The 22222-nt window shown below is 44.6% G+C and overlaps 1 protein-coding gene across 1 annotated transcript in view; it reads left to right on the top strand.

Moving 5' to 3' along the window:
• Positions 1-22222, top strand: part of jade2 (jade family PHD finger 2) — a 110446-nt gene that overhangs the window by 30344 nt on the left and 57880 nt on the right. Inside the window, exon 8 of the mRNA XM_034683563.1 lies at positions 1460-1624. Coding sequence (XP_034539454.1) covers positions 1460-1624 — 165 coding nt within the window. The remainder of the gene's footprint in view (positions 1-1459; positions 1625-22222) is intronic.

Here is a 22222-nt window from a genome sequence, read left to right on the forward strand (position 1 = left end):
GAATGGCAGCGGTGGGTTTGGAGGAGATGTAGACCTGAGTATCATCGACGTAACAGTTCATCCAACTCAAATCCTTCACTTCACCTCCCTCCCCCGTCACTTCAGGTGTGCCCCAGGGCTCTGTCCTGGGGCCCCTCCTCTTCATCACCTACCTTCTCCCACTCGGCAATATCTTCCGCAAATTCGGCATACACTTCCACTGCTTCGCGGATGACACCCAGCTCTACCTCTCCAGCAAGCCCGACTCCACTCTCCCACCCTCCTCCCTCACCCTCTGCCTCTCTGAGATCAAGTCCTGGTTCACCTCCAACTTCCTTCAACTCAACAGCAATAAAACAGAACTCCTCCTTGTAGGCACCAAATCCACCTTATCCAAAGCCGACAGTTTCTCCCTCTCCATCGACAGTTCAACAGTGTCCCCCTCCCCTCAGGTAAAGAGTCTGGGTGTCATCCTCGACAGCTCGCTTTCTTTCAACTCTCACATCAATAACATAACCCGGTCTGCATATTTCCACCTCCGCAACATCAACCGTCTCCGCCCCTCTCTCACCCCTCACACCACTGCTATCCTGGTCCACAGTCTTGTCACCTCCCGTATCGATTATTGTAATTCACTCCTCTTCGGTGTCCCTCACAAATCCCTCCATAAACTTCAACTGGTCCAAAACTCTGCAGCCCGCATCATCACTAGAACCCCCTCCTTTCACCACATCACCCCCATCCTCCAGCAGCTCCACTGGCTACCGGTCAAACTCAGAATCAATTTCAAAATCCTCCTGTACACATTCAAGGCCGTCCACAACCTCTCCCCCCCGTATCTCTCTGATCTCCTCCACATCGTCACCCCCCTCTCGCTCCCTCAGGTCTTCCTCCTCCCTCCACCTCTCTGTGCCCCCCCGCCCGTCTCAGCACCATGGGGAGCAGAGCTTTCAGTCGCTCTGCTCCCCAACTCTGGAACTCACTCCCACCGGACATCCGAAACTCTGACTCACTACCCCTCTTCAAATCAAAACTCAAAACCCATCTGTTTCAAACTGCATTCCCTGCTTCATTTCCACTGCTTCATTTTTAACTTGGTGTTACTTTGCTTGTTGTTTTTATTTATCTTATTGTGTTCTTTTATTTATTGTGTTTTTTATCTGTCTGTAAAGCGACCTTGAGTGCTCTGAAAGGCGCTTCTAAATAAAATGTATTATTATTATTATTATTATTAAATGGACCCCATGGTGACGGAGGAGTGTGCCCAGGGGGAGGAGGTAAATAATAAAAAGGAGTGGACCCAAAACTTGCCTTGCCTTACCACCTGACACCAAGCACCAAACCTGGGGGGACAGAGCTTTGTCTGTCGTATGTTGTATGTTTTTATCCTTTGAGTTTTTAGAAAAGTGCTTTATAAATAAAATGTATTATTATTATTGTTATCTTTTGACTTACACAGCATTGTGGTCTCTCTCTGAAGGTGGACTTCTTGTATCAGTTCTGGAAGCTGAAGAGGAAGGCCAACTTTAATCGACCTCTGGTTACTCTAAAGAGGGACGAGGTGGACAACCTGGCCCAGCAGGAGCAGGACGTCCTCTACAGACGTCTCAAACTCTTCACACACCTCCGACAAGACCTGGAGAGGGTGAGTCTGACCCCTGTGTGTGGGTGTGTGTGCTGTTGACTTGCTTTTATCATCATATATGGTTCATGTATCATGATGGGTCTGGAACAGGGAGCATATGCTCTCTGAATATTCAGACTCTGAGGCTGATATTAATTGATTAATTTACTATTTTTCAGGATGTTAATTAAAAAGATCAGGTTTCATATGAAGCTGGTTTTGTCTGTCATGAATATTAATGTTGAATGAATGAATGGCCTGAAGGCGGAATGAAACAGCTCAATGATATGATGAGTGATGGAGTGATAGACACAAAAGGAAGCTGGTCTGTCTCAAGATCTAAGATCACTGAGGTGGTTTACTCACTGTATGTGAGGCCAGACTGTACAGGGTCCTTTGAAGACCTGGTTCATGAAAGTTTTGGTTCTTTAACAACTGAAGAAACTGAAAAGGTGTCCGTTCAGTTTGTCCCTCCGGATGTGGACAGGTATCAGGTAGAAGAGGTGTTTCCTGAGAGCTTTCCTTTGAGCCTCCACAGGTTTTAGTTTGTTGGTGTGAGCACCTTCAGTTATGGAGCAATGATCGTCTTCACTCCTCTGGTCTTTGGTTGTTCATCACAGGCTTCAGCTGTAGACCTGTCACTGGATCCGCCCTTTAAGGTGGATCTGATGGTGGTGGGGAGGGTTCTACCTGTCAGACGTGGTGCACCGATACAAAGTTACATTATAATGTGGACATCTGGTCCAGGCCTGAACTATCTGGTCTCTTACTCCCACCTACAGAAGAACTGTCCTTTTATTGACGGGGAATATTATGTTCTGACTTTGTCCTCCCTCCTGTTTTGACTCTGTCCTCTCTCCTGTTTTGACTCTGTCCTTCTCTGTCCTCTCTCTTGTTTTTGACTCTGTCCTCTCTCCTGTTTCTAAATCTGTCCTCTCTCCTGTTTCTAAATCTGTCCTCCCTCCTGTTTTGACTCTGTTCTTCTCTGTCCTCTCTCTTGTTTTTGACTCTGTCCTCCCTCCTGTTTCTGACTCTGTCCTCTCTCCTGTTTTGACTCTGTCCTCTCTCCTGTTTCTGACTCTGTCCTCCCTCCTGTTTTGACTCTGTCCTCCCTCCTGTTTTGACTCTGTCCTCCCTCCTGTTTTGACTCTGTCCTTCTCTGTCCTCTCTCCTGTTTCTGACTCTGTCCTCTCTCCTGTTTTGACTCTGTCCTCTCTCTTGTTTTTGACTTTGTCCTCCCTCCTGTTTTGACTCTGTCCTCTCTCCTGTTTTGACTTTGTCCTTCTCTGTCCTCTCTCCTGTTTCTGACTCTGTCCTCTCTCATGTTTCTGACTCTGTCCTCTCTCTTGTTTTGACTCTGTCCTCCCTCCTGTTTTGACTCTGTCCTCTCTCCTGTATTTGACTCTGTCCTTCTTTGTCCTCCCTCCTGTTTCTGACTCTGTCCTCTCTCCTGTATTTGACTCTGTCCTTCTTTGACCTCTCTCCTGTTTCTGACTCTGTCCTCTCTCCTGTTTTGACTCTGCCCTTTTTTGTCCTCTCTTGTTTTTGACTCTGTCCTCCCTCCTGTTTTGACTTTGTCCTTCTTTGTCCTCTCTCCTGTTTCTGACTCTGTCCTCTCTCTTGTTTTTGACTCTGTCCTCCCTCCTGTTTCTGACTCTGTCCTCTCTCCTGTATTTGACTCTGTCCTTCTTTGCCTTCATGAAGGCATTCAGAAAACAGAAAGAATAATCTTTCTTAAAAAACGTCATAAAGAAGAATCTTGTCCCAGAGCATCGTTTAGGATGAAAGCTCATTGTTCCATCATTTCTGCGTTCCTCTTGCTTGATCTGCTTTGTTATCTGAGCAGAGAGATCGAAGGTTTCCTGTGGGTGTGCACGAGGTTAGGAGTCTGTAGCTGTGCAGATTGCTTTGGAGTTATATAATTTCTCTTTAATGGAGACATGCTTCTGCAGAGCTGTTGGTTTCCTGCTCACTTGTGTAACTGCAGCAATCCCAGCGTGGTCTCCAGTGGTCGGGGTTTATTGATTGCTGCAGGCCTCGCTAACCTCTTGACCATCCAGTGTGTCTGTTCTCCCTCAGCCTGTTATTGATGAGTGTGTTGTTCTGTGGTCCAAACCACTTCAAGTCCTCAAGGTTAACTCTATTCATCCAGTCGATAAAGAGTCAGGAATAAAAGTAAAACTTTGTAACATGAGCTTCGTCTGTCCATCTGTCATCCAATGTTTTAATATAACCTGCAGGAAATCTTATATATTATATATTCATGTATGCTGTAGTTTTCAGTGCTATATATAGACAACAGAGCAGGACTGAGCAACAGTATATATGTATTTACAACAAAGCTCCAAATCCATCAGATAGTGAGGGCATCTTATGTGCACAGCCCTCTTCAGACCACCCCACAGATATTCAGCTGGATTCAGGGCTGGAATCAGGTCTGGATTCAGGTCTGGACTCTGGCTGGGACATTCCCAAACTTGAATCTTCCTCTGGTGAAGCCATGCTGTTGTTGATTTGGATGTATGCTATGGTTTGTTGTCGTGTTGGAAGGTGAAATTCCTCTTCATCTTCATCTTTCTAATGGAGGTCTGGAGGTTTTGTGTTAAACTGACTGGTGTTTGTAACTGTTCACACTTCCCTCCACCTTGACTAAGACCCTGGACCATCAGACCAGAAAACATTTGATGCTTTTTGGAGACTTCATGTGTGTTTTTGAAGAATGTTGCCGGGCTTGGATGTTTTTCTTCATAAGAAAAGGCTTCTGTCTTGCCACCCTACCCATAGCTGAAACATCTGAGGAATAGGAGAGATGTTGTCACATGTAGTACACAGTAGGGGTGACCCCAAATAGTCGAATATTCGACTATTCGTTCTAACGAGTCTTAGTCGACTGCCAATCTCATAGTCGAATATTTGCATATCAAACGTGGATCATTCCATTCAAACCATGGGGGTGCTCAATGTCTAATTTTACATTATTTTCCTGTTTCCCATAAAATAGTGTCTCATATATCCTATTTTTATATAAATATAGACTTATTTAATGTAATTCTGAGAACAGCTCTTGAAGTGTTGAATCTCCTTAAAGTGGTAATTAAATCTCCCCTGGTAATTAAAGGTGGACTCTCCCATTTAGCGGGGACCTGTGGAGCAGACGTACCTCAGCTGGTCTTTAAATCTTTCTACGTTCGTGGCAGCTCAAAATGTCAGGAAATAAAACTTCAGTTGATCCTAAAAAATAGTGATGAAGATGAGGAGCAGCTTCATGAAGAGGGCTGTGAGATCTGTACTAGTCAGAAATCCCTGCAGCTCCTTTAATGTTGCTGTAGGCCTCTTGGAAGCCTCCCTGACCAGCCTTCTTCTGGTCTTTTCATCAGTTTTGGAGGGATGTCCAGTTCTCTGTAATGTCACTGCTGTTCCATATTTTCTCCTCTTGATGATGACGGTCTTCACTGTGGTCCATGGTATATCTAATGCCTTGGAGCATGTTTTGTACCCTTCTCCTGACTGATACCTTTCAGCAATGAGATCCCTCTGCTGCTTTGCAAGCTCTCTGTGGACCATGGCTTTTGCTGTAAGATGTAACTGAGGACATGTGATGGAAATCCTCCTAGAACAGCTGATCTTTATTTGGATTAATCAAAGTCTCTTTAAATTATGACAGGTGGATACTGACTACTATTTGTCATGAGTTTGAATGTGATTGGTTTATTCTGAACACAACCACAACCCCAGTTATAAGAGGGTGTGTTCACTTACGCAACCAAATTATTTTAGTTATTATTTATAAAATAAAATTGAATTGTTCATGTTATAGGTCACATTAAAGGTGGAAAAAGTTCTGACATGATTTATCTTGGTCTCATTTTTTTTACATCACAAAACCCTGGCATTTTTTTTTTTTAAAAGGTAGATTTTTGGCCTTTTTGCCTTTATTAGATAGGACAGCTGAAGAGAGACAGGAAGTATGGGGAGCAGAGAGTGGGGGAAGACATGCAGGAAATGGTCTACCAGCCGGGAATCGAACCGGCAACCCCTGCGACGAGGACTGTAGCCTCTGTATGTGGGTTGCTTAGACTGCTAGGCCACCAGCGCCCCCTGGCATTTTACCAAGGGTGTGTACGTTCTCTATCCACTGTATGTGAAAGGTTTATTTTGTCCTCTTCTTTGCTCTTCCTTCATGAAGATGCAGTGAGTTGAGCTCCCTTTCAACACCTTGTGTCGAACACGAGCAGCTGGAACGAATCCTGCCTCTCGTTCTTGCATGAAACCTTTCTTCTGCTTCTCGGCCTGTAAGCGATGCAACAGTTGGCGATCAGAGCGCGGTGGCGTTTGTAACTGAAGGATACCTCGGGGGAGCCGTGCAGTCGATGGATGACGACATGTCTACCGTGTTGAGAGGCGGTTTTGAAGTGAGCGCACGGCAGGTTGTTGAGCTGCTTTGAATCCAGCAGCGTTTCGCTCTAACGTCTCTCTAAAGTCGGTCAAAGAAAAAGGGATTGATTGTGTTTGTTGCTGGCAGCTCTCCCATGAGGACGATCGATCATCAATTGGTCAAGTATCGGCCGAGCGAGCGCTGACAGCTCACCGCTCCTGATGCTGTCGATACACCGTCTCTTTATCTTCTCCTCTCTCCGTCCTCCTGCGCTCCCTTCTTCTCTTTCTCTCCTGTTTATTCTAATCTGCTTCCCTCTGACAGATTCACCACCTGTCAGAGGCTCTTCACCGCTGACCCACATTTTTAACCCACATCACTGTATTTGGGCTGCATTCAGCGTGGAAGCAAATGTTCAGCCTGTTTCCTTGTTTTCACACTCTTGGGGATCAAGCGTGAGGTCTCTTCATGGAGGTGGATGCATGTTGTGTCTGTGGCATTGTGTGTGTGTGTGTGTATGTGTGTGTGTGTATGTGAGAAAGAGAGAGAGTATTCCAATCATCTCTGATTTGCTGGCAAATTGAAAAATCCCCTCCATCCTTCCATCCCGTCATCCCCAGACCCCAACCCAATCAGACCCCCCGACCAACCCCTCCAGTCTGCTGCTTTAGTGAGTGTGCGTGTGTGAGTGTGTGTGCGTGGTGGTAGTGGTAGTGGTAGTGGTAGAAGAATCCGGGGGCTCATGTTGGGGTGGATTATCCCCCTCCTCTTCCTCTTTGAAGTGCTGCCAATGGAACGAATTGCACCGTGCTGTCCCTAATGCACTGCTGAGCTTTCTCCATTTCTGTACTCCTCTCTCCTGAGTGTCACCCCAGCCCTCCTTCACCGCCCTCTCTCAGCCAATCAGCACGCAGCTTGTCGGAGCAATGTGTGGCACGCTGATTGGGTGGAGTTAGTTATCGGCTGAATGACGTTTCTCTTGTGTTTTTTAAAGTGCAGGTTTTTTAAATCTGGAGAATCAGAGGAGGCGTGAGTAACCCTGAAAGTCCACAGGATGCGAGTGTCACACAGCTTTGCTCCATCCCAGGGCGTGCACCCTGGTCCACAGGACGTGTGTTGGGAGCGTAGCGCCAGCTCAGAGCAGGCAGATTCAACTGGGTCCAGCATAGAGAGAACCACATACAAACAACAGGTTACAGAGCCTTTCTGTGGTTGAATCATTTGGAGAGTATTCAAATAACTTTGGTGCTTTAATCATCACTGAGTGCTGCAGAACTATAAAGTTTAGTTTTTGCAGGTTTAGTTTAATATGAATAATTCGGCTCTATTTTGTTGTCCTGTTACCTTCTGACACAGAGATCATCTTAAAGTCCTGTTACCTTCTGACACAGTGATCCTCTTAAAGTCCTGTTACCTTCTGACACAGTGATCATCTTAAAGTCCTGTTACCTTCTGACACAGTGATCCTCTTAAAGTCCTGTTACCTTCTGACACAGTGATCATCTTAAAGTCCTGTTACCTTCTGACAGTGATCATCTTAAAGTCCTGTTACCTTCTGACACAGTGATCACCTTTAAAGTCCTGTTACCTTCTGACACAGTGATCATCTTAAAGTCCTGTTACCTTCTGACACAGTGATCATCTTAAAGTCCTGTTGTAGTCGACCTGGATCACATATATGTGGCTGTTTGTAGCTTACATCCATAATCGATGAGTATTTCTGATCTAAATGATCTTTAAACGGTCAGGAGTCTGTATGTGGTGTTTTATTTTGAAATTGGTGGATGTTGCATGCGATCCTCGTGCCTGACTTCCTGTCCAGGTCGGTCATTTCTGTGCAGAAATGGCGTGGCTGGGTGCAGTCTTGAAGCGTATCTCTGGCTGAGCGTTGTGGGGGCACGCTCCCAAGATGGAGCTGAGACTCGCTGCAGCGCGCCCTGTTGACCCTAGATCATTGACTAGAATGCGACACATCCTGTGGACTCATATACAGAGGCCTTGTTGCAGCAGTCGCTGGTTCGGCTCCCAGCCTCTACCAATTGCTGCATGCCTTCCCCCACTCTCCCTTTCCTATCCATGTCCCTCTTCAGCTGTCCTATCAATAAAGGCGAAAATGCCCCAAAAATACACCTTTAAAATAAAGAAAGGGAAGAAACTTGAGAAGCTATCGTGTGCTCAGATCAAAAGTGGGGAAAAATTCATCCCTCTAGATATGTCGGCAAATAAACGCTATGATTTCTTGGTTCATTACATCGTCCCTGTGTAGCACTCTTTCATCTGTGTCAGGTGAGTCTCAGCTTCATGGTAAATAGTTAGATAAGGCTTCATGGTAAATGGACTTGTACTTATATAGCGCTTTTGTAGTCTTTCTGACCACTCAAAGCACTTTTGCACAACTCGTCACATTCACACGTTCACTCACTGATGGCAGAGGCTGCTATAGTGTCAGTGTCTTGCTCAAGGACATTTCGGCATGTAACTGCAGGAGCTGGGATCGAACCACCAACCTTCTGATTGATAGACGATCCACTCTGCCCACTGAGCCACAGCCGCCCCTATGACAAATGTTTATATGTCTCAGGCTAGCTGTTTCTTTAGGCTTTATTTAGAGATGGAATTAGTCTTTAAAAAAAGAGGAACATCACTAAACATCAAACTGGAGGTTAATATGTGTTCAGGGTAATGTTAAGTGTCTTTGAACTACACATGGTAGCTACATCGTTCCTGTGTGGAGCGGTTTCTGTACCATGATCTGTAAGTCTGAGGCAGCTGAAGACTGACATACAGAAACTTCAAAATGCAGATTTTTAGATCAGGGGTGGATCACAGTTATTCATGACAGCAGCAGACTCTCTGCTGTCTGTTTCACAGGACAGATTTCAGAGTAAAGTTTTAAGATCTTAGCCGGTGCACGTTTTCAAAAGTAGAGGAGAGCATGGAGAGACTAGAGCTGAGTGCAAATAGGAGAGGAGGGGAGGATATTAGCAGCATGCCCAGGCTGTGATAGAGTAAAAGGAGCAGAACTTGAGTGAAGGGATAATATTTATTAAAGATGGGAAAGCCGGGGAGGAGGTGGATGAATCAGAACACCAGGGCTCAGACAGGAGAGCGCTGGAGCTGACGGAGAGAAAACAGGTGTGAAAGAATCCCTTTTTCTTCCTCATTTCCTCTCCTATGTTTTCACATCCATAACTCCTTCAGTCAGATCATTACACTCAGAACTTTCCCCTCCCAGTCTGTGCATCTGAACTCCGGCCAGAGCTGGCCGAGTGCACGGTGGCACAGTGCCGTCCTGTGCCCTGCCCTGCGTTCTCTTTCACTCTCTCACGGTACAGACTTGGCAGCACACTCGGCCCAGCGGGTCAGCGGTCCCACACCCGGAGCCCCGACGAGCAGAACACTTATGAAACAGCACATTAAGGAAGGAGAGAGCAAGGGAAAGTTTAGATTATGAGCAGGCAACATATGTTTTATATATCTTCTCTCTGTAGACAAGAAGAGTGGAGACGCGGGGTAAGAGAAGAAAGTGATGAGAGGGAGGGGGATTTCTGGGAAAGAGAGTGGAGAAAGTTAAGACCTGTGGAAGAACAAATAGATATTTAGAGGGAAGTCTGAGGACAGAGGGCAGCTCGGGCATCATCTACAGTCCTTACGCTGCAGGTCTGAGGCTGCAGGTTTGAAGCTGCAGGTTTGACGCTGCAGGTTTTCGCTGCAAGTTTTCGCTGCAGGTTTCAAGCTGCAGGTCTGAAGCTGCAGGTTTGAAGCTGCAGGTTTGAATCTGTAGGTCTGAAGCTGTAGCTTTGGATCTGCAGGTTGGAAGCTGCAGATTTGGAGCTGCAGATTTGAAGCTGCAGGTTTGGAGCTGCAGGTTGGAAGCTGCAGGTTTGAAGCTGCAGTTTTGAAGCTGCAGGTTTGACGCTGCAGGTCTGAAGCTGCAGGTTTGAAGCTGCAGGTTTGAGGCTGCAGGTTTGAAGCTGCAGGTTTGAAGCTACAGGTTTGAAGCTGCAGATTTGAAGCTGCAGGTTTGACACTGCAGTTTTGAAGCTGCAGGTTTGAAGCTGCAGGTTGGAAGCTGCAGGTTTTGAAGCTGCAGGTTGGAAGCTGCAGGTTTTGAAGCTGCAGGTTGGAAGCTGCAGGTTTTGAAGCTGCAGGTTGGAAGCTGCAGGTTTTGAAGCTGCAGGTTTGAAGGATTAGGGTTAGGGACCTCTTGCCATAAAGCAAGAGGTCCAAATAAACAGAGCTCTAAATGATCAGAAGTCATCACATCGCGGTGAACTGAGCTAAGTTCAGATGTTAACTACAGCTCATAGGAAACTGTGCACAGTATAAATATGATGTATGGCTTTCCTCTCTACCTGCATCTCCTCCTCCCCAGAGTCCGTCTCTTTAGCTGAAGAACAGGAAACACTGAGGCAGAGGAGGGGAAGAGGCGCTGAGGGACGTCTACTTTTTCACTTCATTTCTTGTCATTACATCTATGAGTTAGTTTTAGAAATAACCACACTCCCGCTCCTGACACCCTGTCAGCACCTTTCCCCACCCACTCTCCACGGGGATATCGCACACACACACCGAGCCTCAGCGGGTTTCAATCCTCGCTGATGTTACGCAACGTGAGGTCAGAGAGAGGACACAGACGTGGAAACAGCAACACACCAAGTCTGTGCTGTGCCCGTTATAAGATCCCTCTCTCTTTCACTCTCCCTTATACACACACACACACACACACAAACACACACACACACACACACACACCTAACAGTCTGAGAGGTTAAAGCTTCACTAACATTTTCACGTACACGGTCCTTACCACACAAAATCATTCATCGCCTACATGCATACTGACAGAGGCATACACTGACTGGATGCATTGCTTGCACACACACACTCACACACACACACACACACACACACACACATCTGCAGGACGGAGGGGGGGTTGTTCTTGCTGCAGGCCAGACGGGCCGAGTCATGCAGCAGACAGACTCACCCTGTTGGACCAAAGTCAACCTGGCTCCACACACAGAGCTCTGCTCCAAACCTCACACCGGCCAACAACACACAATCTCTTCTTTCATCCTTCTCTTCTTCTTCCTCTTCCTTCTTCTTTCTTCTTCTTCTTCTCTGTCTTTGTGTTGTCTTCTTCTTCCTCCTCCTCCTCCGCCGATGATTTAAGGAATAATAAGAGTGAGCCAGCACAGAGGCCTTCTGCGTCCACCCGCAGTGATTATGGTTAAGTGTTTTTCCAGGCAGCCAGGTCTCATTTGTAGATTTAGGAAGGACCTGGAAGTCATGGCTGGCTTCCTCCCAAAGTGACCGGTAGAGTAACTTAGACTCCTGAGGGAAGCGGTCTGGGTCTGTAGTTTACGAGCTCCTAGCTGCAGGATATTTGGCCTGCGTTCACCTTCGCTGATGGATTCTCCAGAGAGGCTTCTCAGACTTCAGAAAACTTTTGATGGATGGGATTTTGGACGAATCAGTTTTGAGTAACGATCAAACACCTCTTCTGAGATCATTCCCCTGAGACCAGCTCAGTCTTACCTCTCCATGGAGACCCCACCTGTTGATGTTTGAGGCTCCGGTCACATTTTGACTGTTTAAGACAACAGGTCTTATTTTGATAACTGAGTGATGTCACTACAGAGGAGAGATGTTTGTATAACTTTAGGAGAGGTCAGGAGGAACTGCTCAGACCTCTCGTGTTGTCTGGTCCTCACAACCTGAAACGAGCAGCAGTAACATGCAGCATGTAAACTAGATGTACAGTATCTCACAAAAGTGAGTACACCCCTTAGTGAAAATGTCCACATTGGGCCCAAAGTGTCCATACTTTGTGTGGCCACCATTATTTTCCAGCACTGTCTTAACCCTCTTGGGCATGGAGTTCACCAGAGCTTCACAGGTTCCCACTGGAGTCCTCTTCCACTCCTCCATGATGACATCAATCAATCAATCAATCTTTATTTGTATATCACAACAAATCACAACAAACGTTGTCTCAAGACGCTTTTACAAACAGAGCAGGTCTAGACCACTCTATGTCAAATTATGAACAGAGACCCAACACCAAGACAGGGTAAGACTCAGTCTGACCCCACCTTAATCCATCATGAGCATTGCACATCGCAGTATTTAGCTAGTTACAGCGGAGAGGACAAACTTCCTTTAACAGGCAGAAACCTCAGGCAGGACCAGACTCATGTTAGACAGCCATCATGCCTCAACCAAGTTGGGTCTGGAGAGACAGATAGAGGGGAGTAAGAGAGAAGTGATAGTGATGAGAGTAGTAGAAGCTGTTGCCGCTGGAGTCCAGCACGTCCGTATCAGCTGGAGTCCAGATCGTCCGCAGCAGGAGGACGTCTACGGCAGCTCAGAGGAACCTACGAGACAAGGGAGCTCAGGGACTCCAGAAAGGTCTATGGTTAGTAACTTTAATGGGACAGGGAGAGTTAAAGTAAGTGATGAAGGGGTTGGGGGGAAGGGGGTGAGCTAGGATCCCAGTGTATCAGTGCGCCAGTTCCCCCGGCAGTCTAGGCCTATAGCAGCATGACAACAGCTAGTCCAAGCCTGAGCTAGCTCTAACTATAAGCTTTATCAAGGAGCTGGTGGATGTTAGAGACCTTGCACTCCTCCACCTTCTGTTTGAGGATGCCCCACACATGCTCAATAGGGTTTAGGTCTGGAGACATGCTTTGGCCACTCCATCACCCTCACCCTCAGCTTCTTTAGCGAGGCAGGGGCCGTCTTGGAGGTGTGTTTGGGGTCGTTATCATGTTGGAGTACTGCACTGTGGCCCAGTTTCTGAAGGGAGGGAATCATGCTCTGCTTCAGTATGTCACAGTACATGTTGGCATTCATGGTTCCCTCAATGAACTGTAGCTCCCCATGCAGCCCCAGACCATGACACTCCCACCACCATGCTTGACCGTAGGCAAGACACACTTGTCTTTGTACTCCTCACCTGGTTGCCCCCACACAAGCTTGACACCATCTGAACCAAATAAGTTTATCTTGGTCTCATGAGACCACAAGACATGGTTCCAGTAATCCATGTCCTTAGTCTGCCAGACAAACTGTTTGCAGACTTTCTTGTGCTTCAGCTTTAGAAAACATGTGAGGGGTGTACTCACTTTTTGTGAGATACTGTATCTCTGTGTTCACGTTATATATCAGCCTTACTTTGTCAACAGGAGATCTTCAGAGCATGCACTGTGGGTTTCAGGGCCGAGTCGTAGCATCATACAGTATGTGCTGTTTCTGCTGATCTCTGATTGGAGACATTTCTGTGTTGCTGGAATAAGCATTATATAACTCAGACTCTGAGGTGAAACGTGAAACTTTCTTCAGCTCTTCGGGGAAACACGGCGTCTGCTGACTGACTCGGTCTCTTTTCTGATATTTGTAGAGTCAGAGTTTTATTGTCCCTGACATTTCCCAGCTGGCTGCTGCAGCAGACGGCCGCTGGTGTTTTCCAGCTGGAGCAAGAGGCCATCTACTTTTACTGTTTCATACGTCCACCAATAAAGAACTTTTCATTTATCTTTCCATTCCTCTATTCCTCCTTGTATTGATTTTTCATCAGCTCTTCCTAAATGTATCACCCTCTCTTTCCACCTGCTTTTTATTTAATCTGTAAAACTGTTTGAATTGTCTCTCACTGTCTCTCTTTTTTCCCTCCTGTGTTTTCTTTATCCATCTCTCCTTCTGTCCCTCCTTCTCTCCCTCCTTCTCTCTGTGGATATCCTCACCAGCCCACTGCCCCTCTGATATGAGCTCAGTTGGATGAAATAAATATGAGGCGAAAGAGGGATAAATATTTATAGCTGCTTCGGCTGTATAATTCTGCGAGTGTGTGTGTGTGTGTGTGTGTGTGTGTGTGTGTGTGTGTGTGTGTGCGTGTTCATACATGTAAGCTGTGTGTATGTAGTATATGTTTTCAGACCCTTGGCCAGTTCAGGTACCAAGGCTGTTGTGGAGATAAATAATTTACTGGAAGTTAAACCTTCAAGTCACATCACTTTTATTAGACTATACACACACACACACGCACACACACACGCACACACACGCAAACACTACCTGGCACTGTGCATGTTTGCCCTCACACGTGTAGAGATAACACATGGAAGTAAACATCCCTGTGCACACATGTTGGACAAAGGTGTTATTCCTTCAGTAATCATGCGTGGAAACACACTTGTGCAAACATGTTTATGCATGAAATTGAATGCACACATTGGCACACACTGATCAGCTGACACACACACACTGCTGTTATAAGCACACATGCACTCAGGCCTGTTACACAGCTTCTTTATTGTGGTGTAACTGTATGTGGTTGCTGCAGCGGGCTCCCTCATGTGTGTTCATGTGTGCGTCCATACTGTAAGGTGTTCGCTTGAGTCCATGTCTTTGTGTGTGAACACATAAACAAGTGTGTACTTGAGTCAGCCATCCCCCCTCTGTCTCTGACGCTGACACAGGCTCACTAGCTGCGTTACACACAGAGAGGCCTGCGTCAATAAGTAATGAGAGCGATATGAAGCCCCCCCCCCCCCCCCCCCCCCCCCAGTTGACCTGAGCCTTTAATATTTTACAGCTGGGTCTCTCAGACGGTACCAGCTGAGACTCTGCCACAGCTCGACCGTAAAAAATCTCGCTTTTGCAGGACCTCCACGTCAAGCGCCGCCCTCTGAGGTCCAATTTAATAACATCCTCTGAGAGCCTGTCAATGCAGTCAACTTAAACACCGCTTTGTGGAGCTTTTTTTTTTTAACGCCGTGTCTGTAGGATTAAAAGCCTCTGTGCAGCATTTGTGTTGAAGTCTCAGCATGGAGACTTAGGGGGGGGAATATTTCTGAGGTCTTAGAGGATCTTTATCTGCTGGTGCATTGCTTCATCCTTCAGGATTTTTCACTTTCATTTTAATATGTTAGCAGTTAAGGGTTAAGCTTCAATTCTTACTTAGGCTGCCTCTACCCGAAACAGGCAGCGCTAACCCAAACAAGTCCTTTAGTTAGAACTTCAGCATGCCGGGGCAGAGAATACAAGAAGCTAAAGACGAATACAGACTCTCTTTTACTCAGAGTGGTTATTTGTCTGATCATAACAAGAAGCCAAAAAGCTCCCTCTAGAATAAAAAAGTCCTTGAAACTGCTGAAAGGATGAGTATTTATTAATGGACTCCACTCCAGTCCATCAGAAACCATCAGACTACTCTGAACCAGCAGCCTGGCTCCTGATTCATAATGCATGATGGTAACAAGAGAACATTCGTACGTCTTCAGATCCAAACGTGTCACTCACGTTTCAGACGGAAACATAGAAAGAGGTTTTAACAAAGTGTCTGCAGCTTGTTATGGATCAGCTCAGCAGGGCTGCTTTGTTTATTGGCTTCAGATTAGAGAAGGAAAGTCCTCCACCAGATCCAGGGAGTCACAAGAGGTGCATTTCCACCAAGAGTCCTGGGGTCTTTTAGCCCCCAGAACTACTTTCCCCTGAAGTAAAAGGTTCCTGTGCCCCCATTGTTGTCTGCGTTTTGACCGTGGGCTGAAGTCCCAGGTAGATTGTGTAAATCAGGCCAGTGACGTATGGAGGAAATAAAAGTAAATGCACTACACCACCAGACCAGTAGAGGGCAGTAACACAAAGACGAATGCCATTCATCACAGATGACACCATAGAAGCAGACGGACAGGCAGGTATCATTATGAGCAACACAACAGTTAGCCTGTTAGCATGAAGAGACTCAGCTGGCGCTGTTTTAGATGGTGCTATATTTCATCACAGATGGATTCACTGAATCAACACGTGAGAGAAATCAAGTGAATCACAAATGGAAAAAACAATGACTGTGAATGGTTTTTGGAAAATTTTGAAACAAAAAAATTGACAAAAAAAATTTGAAAAAAATTTTTTGAAAACAAATTTTTTTATTTGAAAAAGAAAAAATGTTGAAAAAATAATGTTGAAAAAAAAAAATTTTGACAAAAAAATTTTGACAAAAAAATGTTGACAAAAAAATTTTGACAATTTTTTTTTTAATATTTTTTGAAAAACAAAATTTTGAAAAAAAAATTTTTTCAAAAAAAAAGGATTTAAAAAAAAAATGTAACAGAAAAATTTTGAAAAATAATTAAATTCACAAAAAAATTGACAAAAAAGTTGACCTGGAGCCTGTCGAAAAAAATACATTTTCCTCAAATTTGAAATTGTGCTCCAAAAGCAGAAAAAACTTGGAAAAAAAGGGAAAATTTTGCACCTGCAGTTAAAAACATGTAAAAAGCAATGAATGAATCAACTCGTGAGAGGAGATAAGCGCGAGTAGCAAAGACGTTTCAACACGGCTTTAAAATCCTTTTGAACTCAAAAAGCCGTGGCAGAGATCGACCGGTGTTTTGGTTTAAACAGCGACCCTGTTAACTGGAGACTCTCATAAACGTCTTTAGACGATCATTAAATATCTGATGAGGATATTTTGAAATCTTAATAAAAACTAAACTAGTTTGCATTCCCAGGAACTCCCTCTGTGTTTCAACAGCTGTGTAAACTCCACAAACACTGACACGTTCAGGTAAAGGTCTCCAGTTTACAGGGTCACTTTTAAAACCGGAACACCGGGAGGAGAGACGCATTCACGGTGGGCTGAGAGAAGACTACTGTTACAGGCTGCTAAATCAAGAGAATCACAGCTTCTTCTTTTGAAAAGTACACACACATACAAAAAAGATAGAACAAATAAAAACTAATGAAAGAAAGAGAAATCAAGAGAATCACAGATGGAAAAAACAATGAATGTGAATGGTTTTTGGAAAAATTTGAAACAAAAAAATTGACAAAAAAAAAAGAAAAAATATTTTTGAAAACAATTTTTTTTATTTGAAAACAAAAAAATGTTGAAAAAAAAATGTTGAAAAAAAAAATTGAAAGAAAACATTTTGACAAAAACATTTGTTTTAATATTTTTTGAAAAAAGAAAATTTGACGAGAAAAAAAATTGACAAAAAAATATTTGACAAAAAACATTTTTTTACAAAAAAAATTTGACAAAAAAGTTGACCTGGAGCCTGTCGAAAAAATAAATCTTCCTAAAATTTGAAATTGTGTTCCAAAAACAAAAAACTTGAAAAAAAGTGAAAATTTTGCGCTTGCAGTTAAAAACATGGAAAAAGCAATGAATGAAGTAGCAAAGACATTTCAACACGGCTTTAAAATCCTTTTTAACTCAAAAAGCCGTGGCAGAGATCGGCCGGTGTTTTGGTGTAAACAGCGACCCTGTTAACTGGAGACTCTCAGCCGGATGCATCCCTCATAAACGTCTTTAGACGATCATTAAATATCTGATGAGGATATTGAATCTTAAAACTCCCTCTGTGTTTCAACAGCTGTGTAAACTCCACAAACACTGACACGTTCAGCTGAAGGTCTCCAGTTTACAGGGTCACTTTTAAAACCGGAACACCGGGAGGAGAGACGCATTCACGGTGGGCTGAGAGAAGACTACTGTTACAAGCTGCTAAATCAAGAGAATCACAGCTTCTTCTTTTGAAAGCATTGCAGGCCCCGCCCCCCAAAAGTCCCATGGCTTTTTGAAAAGTACTACACCCCCTAGCAGGAGCTTTTCAGGGGGGAGATTCAGGGGTAAAGTCCCTAGTCCCAGGGTGAAGTACCTCCGGTGGAAATGCCCCTAAAGAGTTAGTCACCATAGATGTGTTGAAAAAGTTTCTGTTATTAGGGATGAGTCATGGTTTTGGGTCGTTGGTGATTATTTCATCTTTAAAAAGTCTTCTCTTGTTGTTAGGAGCGCCTGCTCATCATGCAGCGCGTCATCTGAAAGCTGTTCACAGCTCTCAGAGGAAAAAAGAGTTTTATCATCAACGTGGTCAAAACAGAAACCACTGCCCACATAAAGAATGTAGAGAAACACTTCCAGTAACAGGCGGCGTTAAACTAACACAGAACAACATGTATTAGGCGTAACATGGATCAGATTATTTTTGTTTGAACTAAAACTTCCTTCAACAAACAAAGAGTCCAGCTTTGGGATCAACCCTCAGATCTGCTCAGGAACCAGAAAATGGATTTTCATCATGCAGCTGTAATGTTTCTCATGAGAGCTAACCACAGATTAAATATTAAAGACCTAAATAAAACTGGCGACAGACTTCAGTGACATCATCGTGGCAGCTTCAGGAACATTTTAGTGGTTTCTGCAGGCGGTTTTATGACCTGCAGTGTAAACAGTCTCTTGACCAAACATTTATTAGGGACAGGTGTTTATTTGCCAGAACACGGTGTTCTTAAAAGCTGCAGACGCCGGCTTTAATAAGACTGTTTACAGTGTTTGTATTCAGGGTGTTTTTCATGTCAGTTCAGTCAACGCAGGATTACAAATGGAGATCTTACAGATTGAGAAGAACAGATTTTAGGATTCTTGAGTCTTTGTCCCGTCAGGATGGAAGCCAATAGGAAGTCTTTGGTTTGCTCTGTTTCCTTTCTGTCCTCAGTGCTGGTTTCTCTGAACACTGAGGAAGGTGTGACTGGTCTGCTTCCAGATACTGACAGTCAGTAAATCAAACTGCATTCCTCTGGATATAACCAGCCTTCTTTGACATGAGGTTCACGTCCTGTTTCAAGATCCTGTCACAGACTTGAAAATACTTCAAAACTCCTGTGAGTTAGTCTCTCTCTGTCTCTCAGGCTGGAAAGCACAAAGGGTTGGGATAAAGATCACAACATGGATCTATTAGGGACCTTTTGACATAGTTTTAAAATCTGAAAGTCATCCATATCTGAGTTTATCCATCCTGCTATGGAGTCTTGTGGGTCTCAGACGTACATCAACTGACTCATAAAGTCTGAATAAAATGGATTAGCCTCTCAACAGGGATCGAACTAAAGAAGAAGCTGTCTGTGAGGATGGCTGAACAAAAGCTTGCCCACATTTTACTGAAGCAAGAGATGAGGAGGAGAGAAATTAGATTTATGTTTCAAAATAATCTCAGGCGTCACATCAGCAGCGTCCTTCACATTAAACCAACTGCAGTACCTTTACTTTCCTCTGGGTGAAAAACTTCTTCAACAGGCAGGATCAAATCTAGCTCCCTAAAATGAGGTGACATGAGGTCACATCGTGATGTGTTCAATGTCCGGTCAGAGAATGGGTTATTATAAATCAATACCAGTTCTGTTAAAAACAACCAGTATTGATTTCTACACACAGTGTAAAAACAAAAACACACACACCCGCCAGTGGCTGATGGGAAATTTTGTATTGCATGTGAGGTTTTTTTTTCATACTTTCGCCCATTTCTGCCGACTGTCAGGTTATTTTGACCCTTGTGACGCGCTGTACTTGTGTTGTGATTTGATACGTTGGGAACGGCGTGACGTCAGCTACTGGAGTTCTATTCATTCACTTTGCTTGAAGAAGCCTATTTGTTTTAAAGGTGACATATCACGCTTTTTTCATCAACATATATTGGTCTAAGAGGTCCCCAAAACATGTCTTTAAAGTTTATGCTCAAGAAAACACTTTGAAATCAGATTTTGGTCTGCCTGAAAAACCCTCTTCTTCAGTCCTCCTCAGAACACTCTGTTTTCCCTCTGACCACGCCCCCTCAGGAAGTGGGTGTGGCCTCGGCTCTCCAGCACGTTGATCTAATGTTTACATGTTGGCTGAATATACACGGCTGCTCACAGACCCGCGTTACCTCAACCCTCTGAATCTGATCCAGAATCTGATCCTGACGGGGAGGCGCCTGCAGCAGGACCTTTCTGAAGGATTGGTCACAGATTTAGTGTTTCTTGTTGTTTTATTTATCAGTATGTAGACGTGTGTCTTGGTACACAGCTACCAACATGTAGCTATGCGGCTATGCTAACTAGCGCTAGCACTTTTCCATGATAAATAAAAATCATCCACTAGATCTTCAAATCTGCTGACGTGGGGAGTAAAACCGACCTCTACCAGAAAGGCAGCAGGACCTTTCTGAAGGATTGGTCACAGATTTAGTGTTTCTTGTTGTTTTATTTGTCAGTATGTAGACGTGTGTCTTGGTACACAGCTACAGCTACAGCTACGGCATGTAGCTATGCTAACTAGCGCTAGCACTTTTCCATGATAAATAAAAATCATCCACTAGATCTTCAAATCTGCAGACGTGGGGAGTCAAACGGACCTTTGTGTTTATTAAGACAGCCTGCAACTAGCATGCCTCCCTCCTAAGCTCCTTGTTAGCACACATGTGTGCAGGGAATGAAAAACGGAGGAGGGGTTGAGTTGTATTTTATACAGTCTATGGGCTGAACAAGCGCCGAGCTCTGACTTCCTGTTACAGACCGGATGGCGTTGTGACGTATGAAAAACACTGAAAACTGAAACGGCTGGTTTCAGCACACATTTACAGAAAGGTGGAGAAATCAGAACAGGGGCAGAATGGATTCTTTTCAGTCTTGCGGGGGTTTGTAGACAGGGACACATATTTCAGGTAGAGAACCATTAAAAAGTCCATTTTGCATGATATGTCACCTTTAAATCAGATAAGGCAGGATTTTTCAATTTGGCCGGTGAAACATATTTTTGGAGGTCACTAGCCAATGGCAGATGAGGTAAAAAGTTGATTTAACGCCCTTGTTTGGAGCGTGCAGAGATGATCTGACAACAATAGTGAAAGACAAGCAGCTCAGTTTAAGTTTTATAACTGATGACCTGTTTGTGTTCTTTTTATGATCTGAACAGAACAAACTGTGTCGGCATGCCGTATCCACCCCTCTCTGGTCCAGCAGGAGGCCTGTCCTCAGTCTTTAAATCCACAGTACAATAAATTGAAACTAATTGGGAGGTTTCAGAGATTACAGTCAGCTGCGCCCACCCTGTTAGTGCCAAGAATCCATCACTTCCCCGTACTGCGTTACACTGTCAAACTATGAGCCCGATTTTTGCAGACCTTCCCACATATACTATAATTTGTCTCAGCCAGCTTCTTAAACCATTATGAGAATAAAGCCCCCCGCTGAGCGCCCTGTAGCATCTGCAAACACATTCCTCAGACCTCCACTTACCCCCGGCCAGCCGGCCAATAAAACACAGCCAATTAGGCTTTACTCCTCGCTGGGTGAAGTCCTTCTCCTGCTGCTGAGTGTGATTTCAGTCTGAATTACTTCCTCTCTGACTTCCCCTCCTGAGAAGAGGTGGAGAGAGAGAGAGGAACCTCTCTGACTTACCTGCCAAATAGTGTGAAACTCTCCTTCCACCAAGTCTATTCATTATCTCCAGTTTTACTCTGTGCTGAAATCCTCCTCTGTTCTGTGTTTCTGCACAGTGCAGGAGGCTGAGACACCCGGCCTGAGAGCTCCACACTGTTATTTGGGTTTGTAGTTTCTGAGGATGGGTTCTCGTTATCATTCACACCTGAAGCTCCTGAGCTTATAAACCAGGTTGAGTTAAAGCAGGGGTTGGTAGTCAGATTTAGATACACTTTTTGTTATACTGGTTAAAATGATCTTTATGTCCGATCAATCAATACATAATGAGTGCCATCAGTTTCTACTGTAACAGCCTTTTTACCTCTCTTAAAGCTGGGGTTGGCAGTCTCTGAAAACTAGCATGAATTTGAATGTAGCATTTCCTCATGACTCCGTCTAACCCCTCCCCTCCTCCCCTCAGAGCTCCTCCAAAATGACGCCCCCCCGCTCACATGCACGAGCGCCGCTGACTTGCGACCATATGATCGTGACTGATTCAAAACCGGTCCTCACCAAAACATTCTCATAGTGAAAGTTAAAAACACAAACAAACATGGCTGCTGTTAGCACTCACAACTGTCATGCTAGCATTATCCAGTTGTACCGGTGACACGATATCAGGAGAAAAGTTATAACACATATATAATACTGTAACAACTCTACTGTTTGTTAAACCTGTTCAGTGTAGATGCTCTTAATTCCTACAGTGTTGACAGTCAGTGAAGGCATCAGGAGAGGTGTAGAGTGTGTGAGCAGGAGAGAGGAGAGACAAGAGGAGAAGTTCTTCATTCATTCAAACATTGATTGTTGTTTTGTTGGTTGGCGTGGTAACGGCCGACAGTGACCGGTTATTAAAACTCAACGTATTCACCAATCGGCTCACTACAGCGTCCGGACGCTACAGTACATCTACATTTTCTGTAGGACTTACTAAATGTCATTAACTCTTCTGCTTGTCAGAGCCCCCGTGGTGAGAGCTTTTTAGACTCTGATCCGGA

Source organism: Notolabrus celidotus, chromosome 5 (assembly GCF_009762535.1).
Source record: "Notolabrus celidotus isolate fNotCel1 chromosome 5, fNotCel1.pri, whole genome shotgun sequence".
NCBI classification, from domain to species: Eukaryota; Metazoa; Chordata; class Actinopteri; order Labriformes; family Labridae; genus Notolabrus; species Notolabrus celidotus.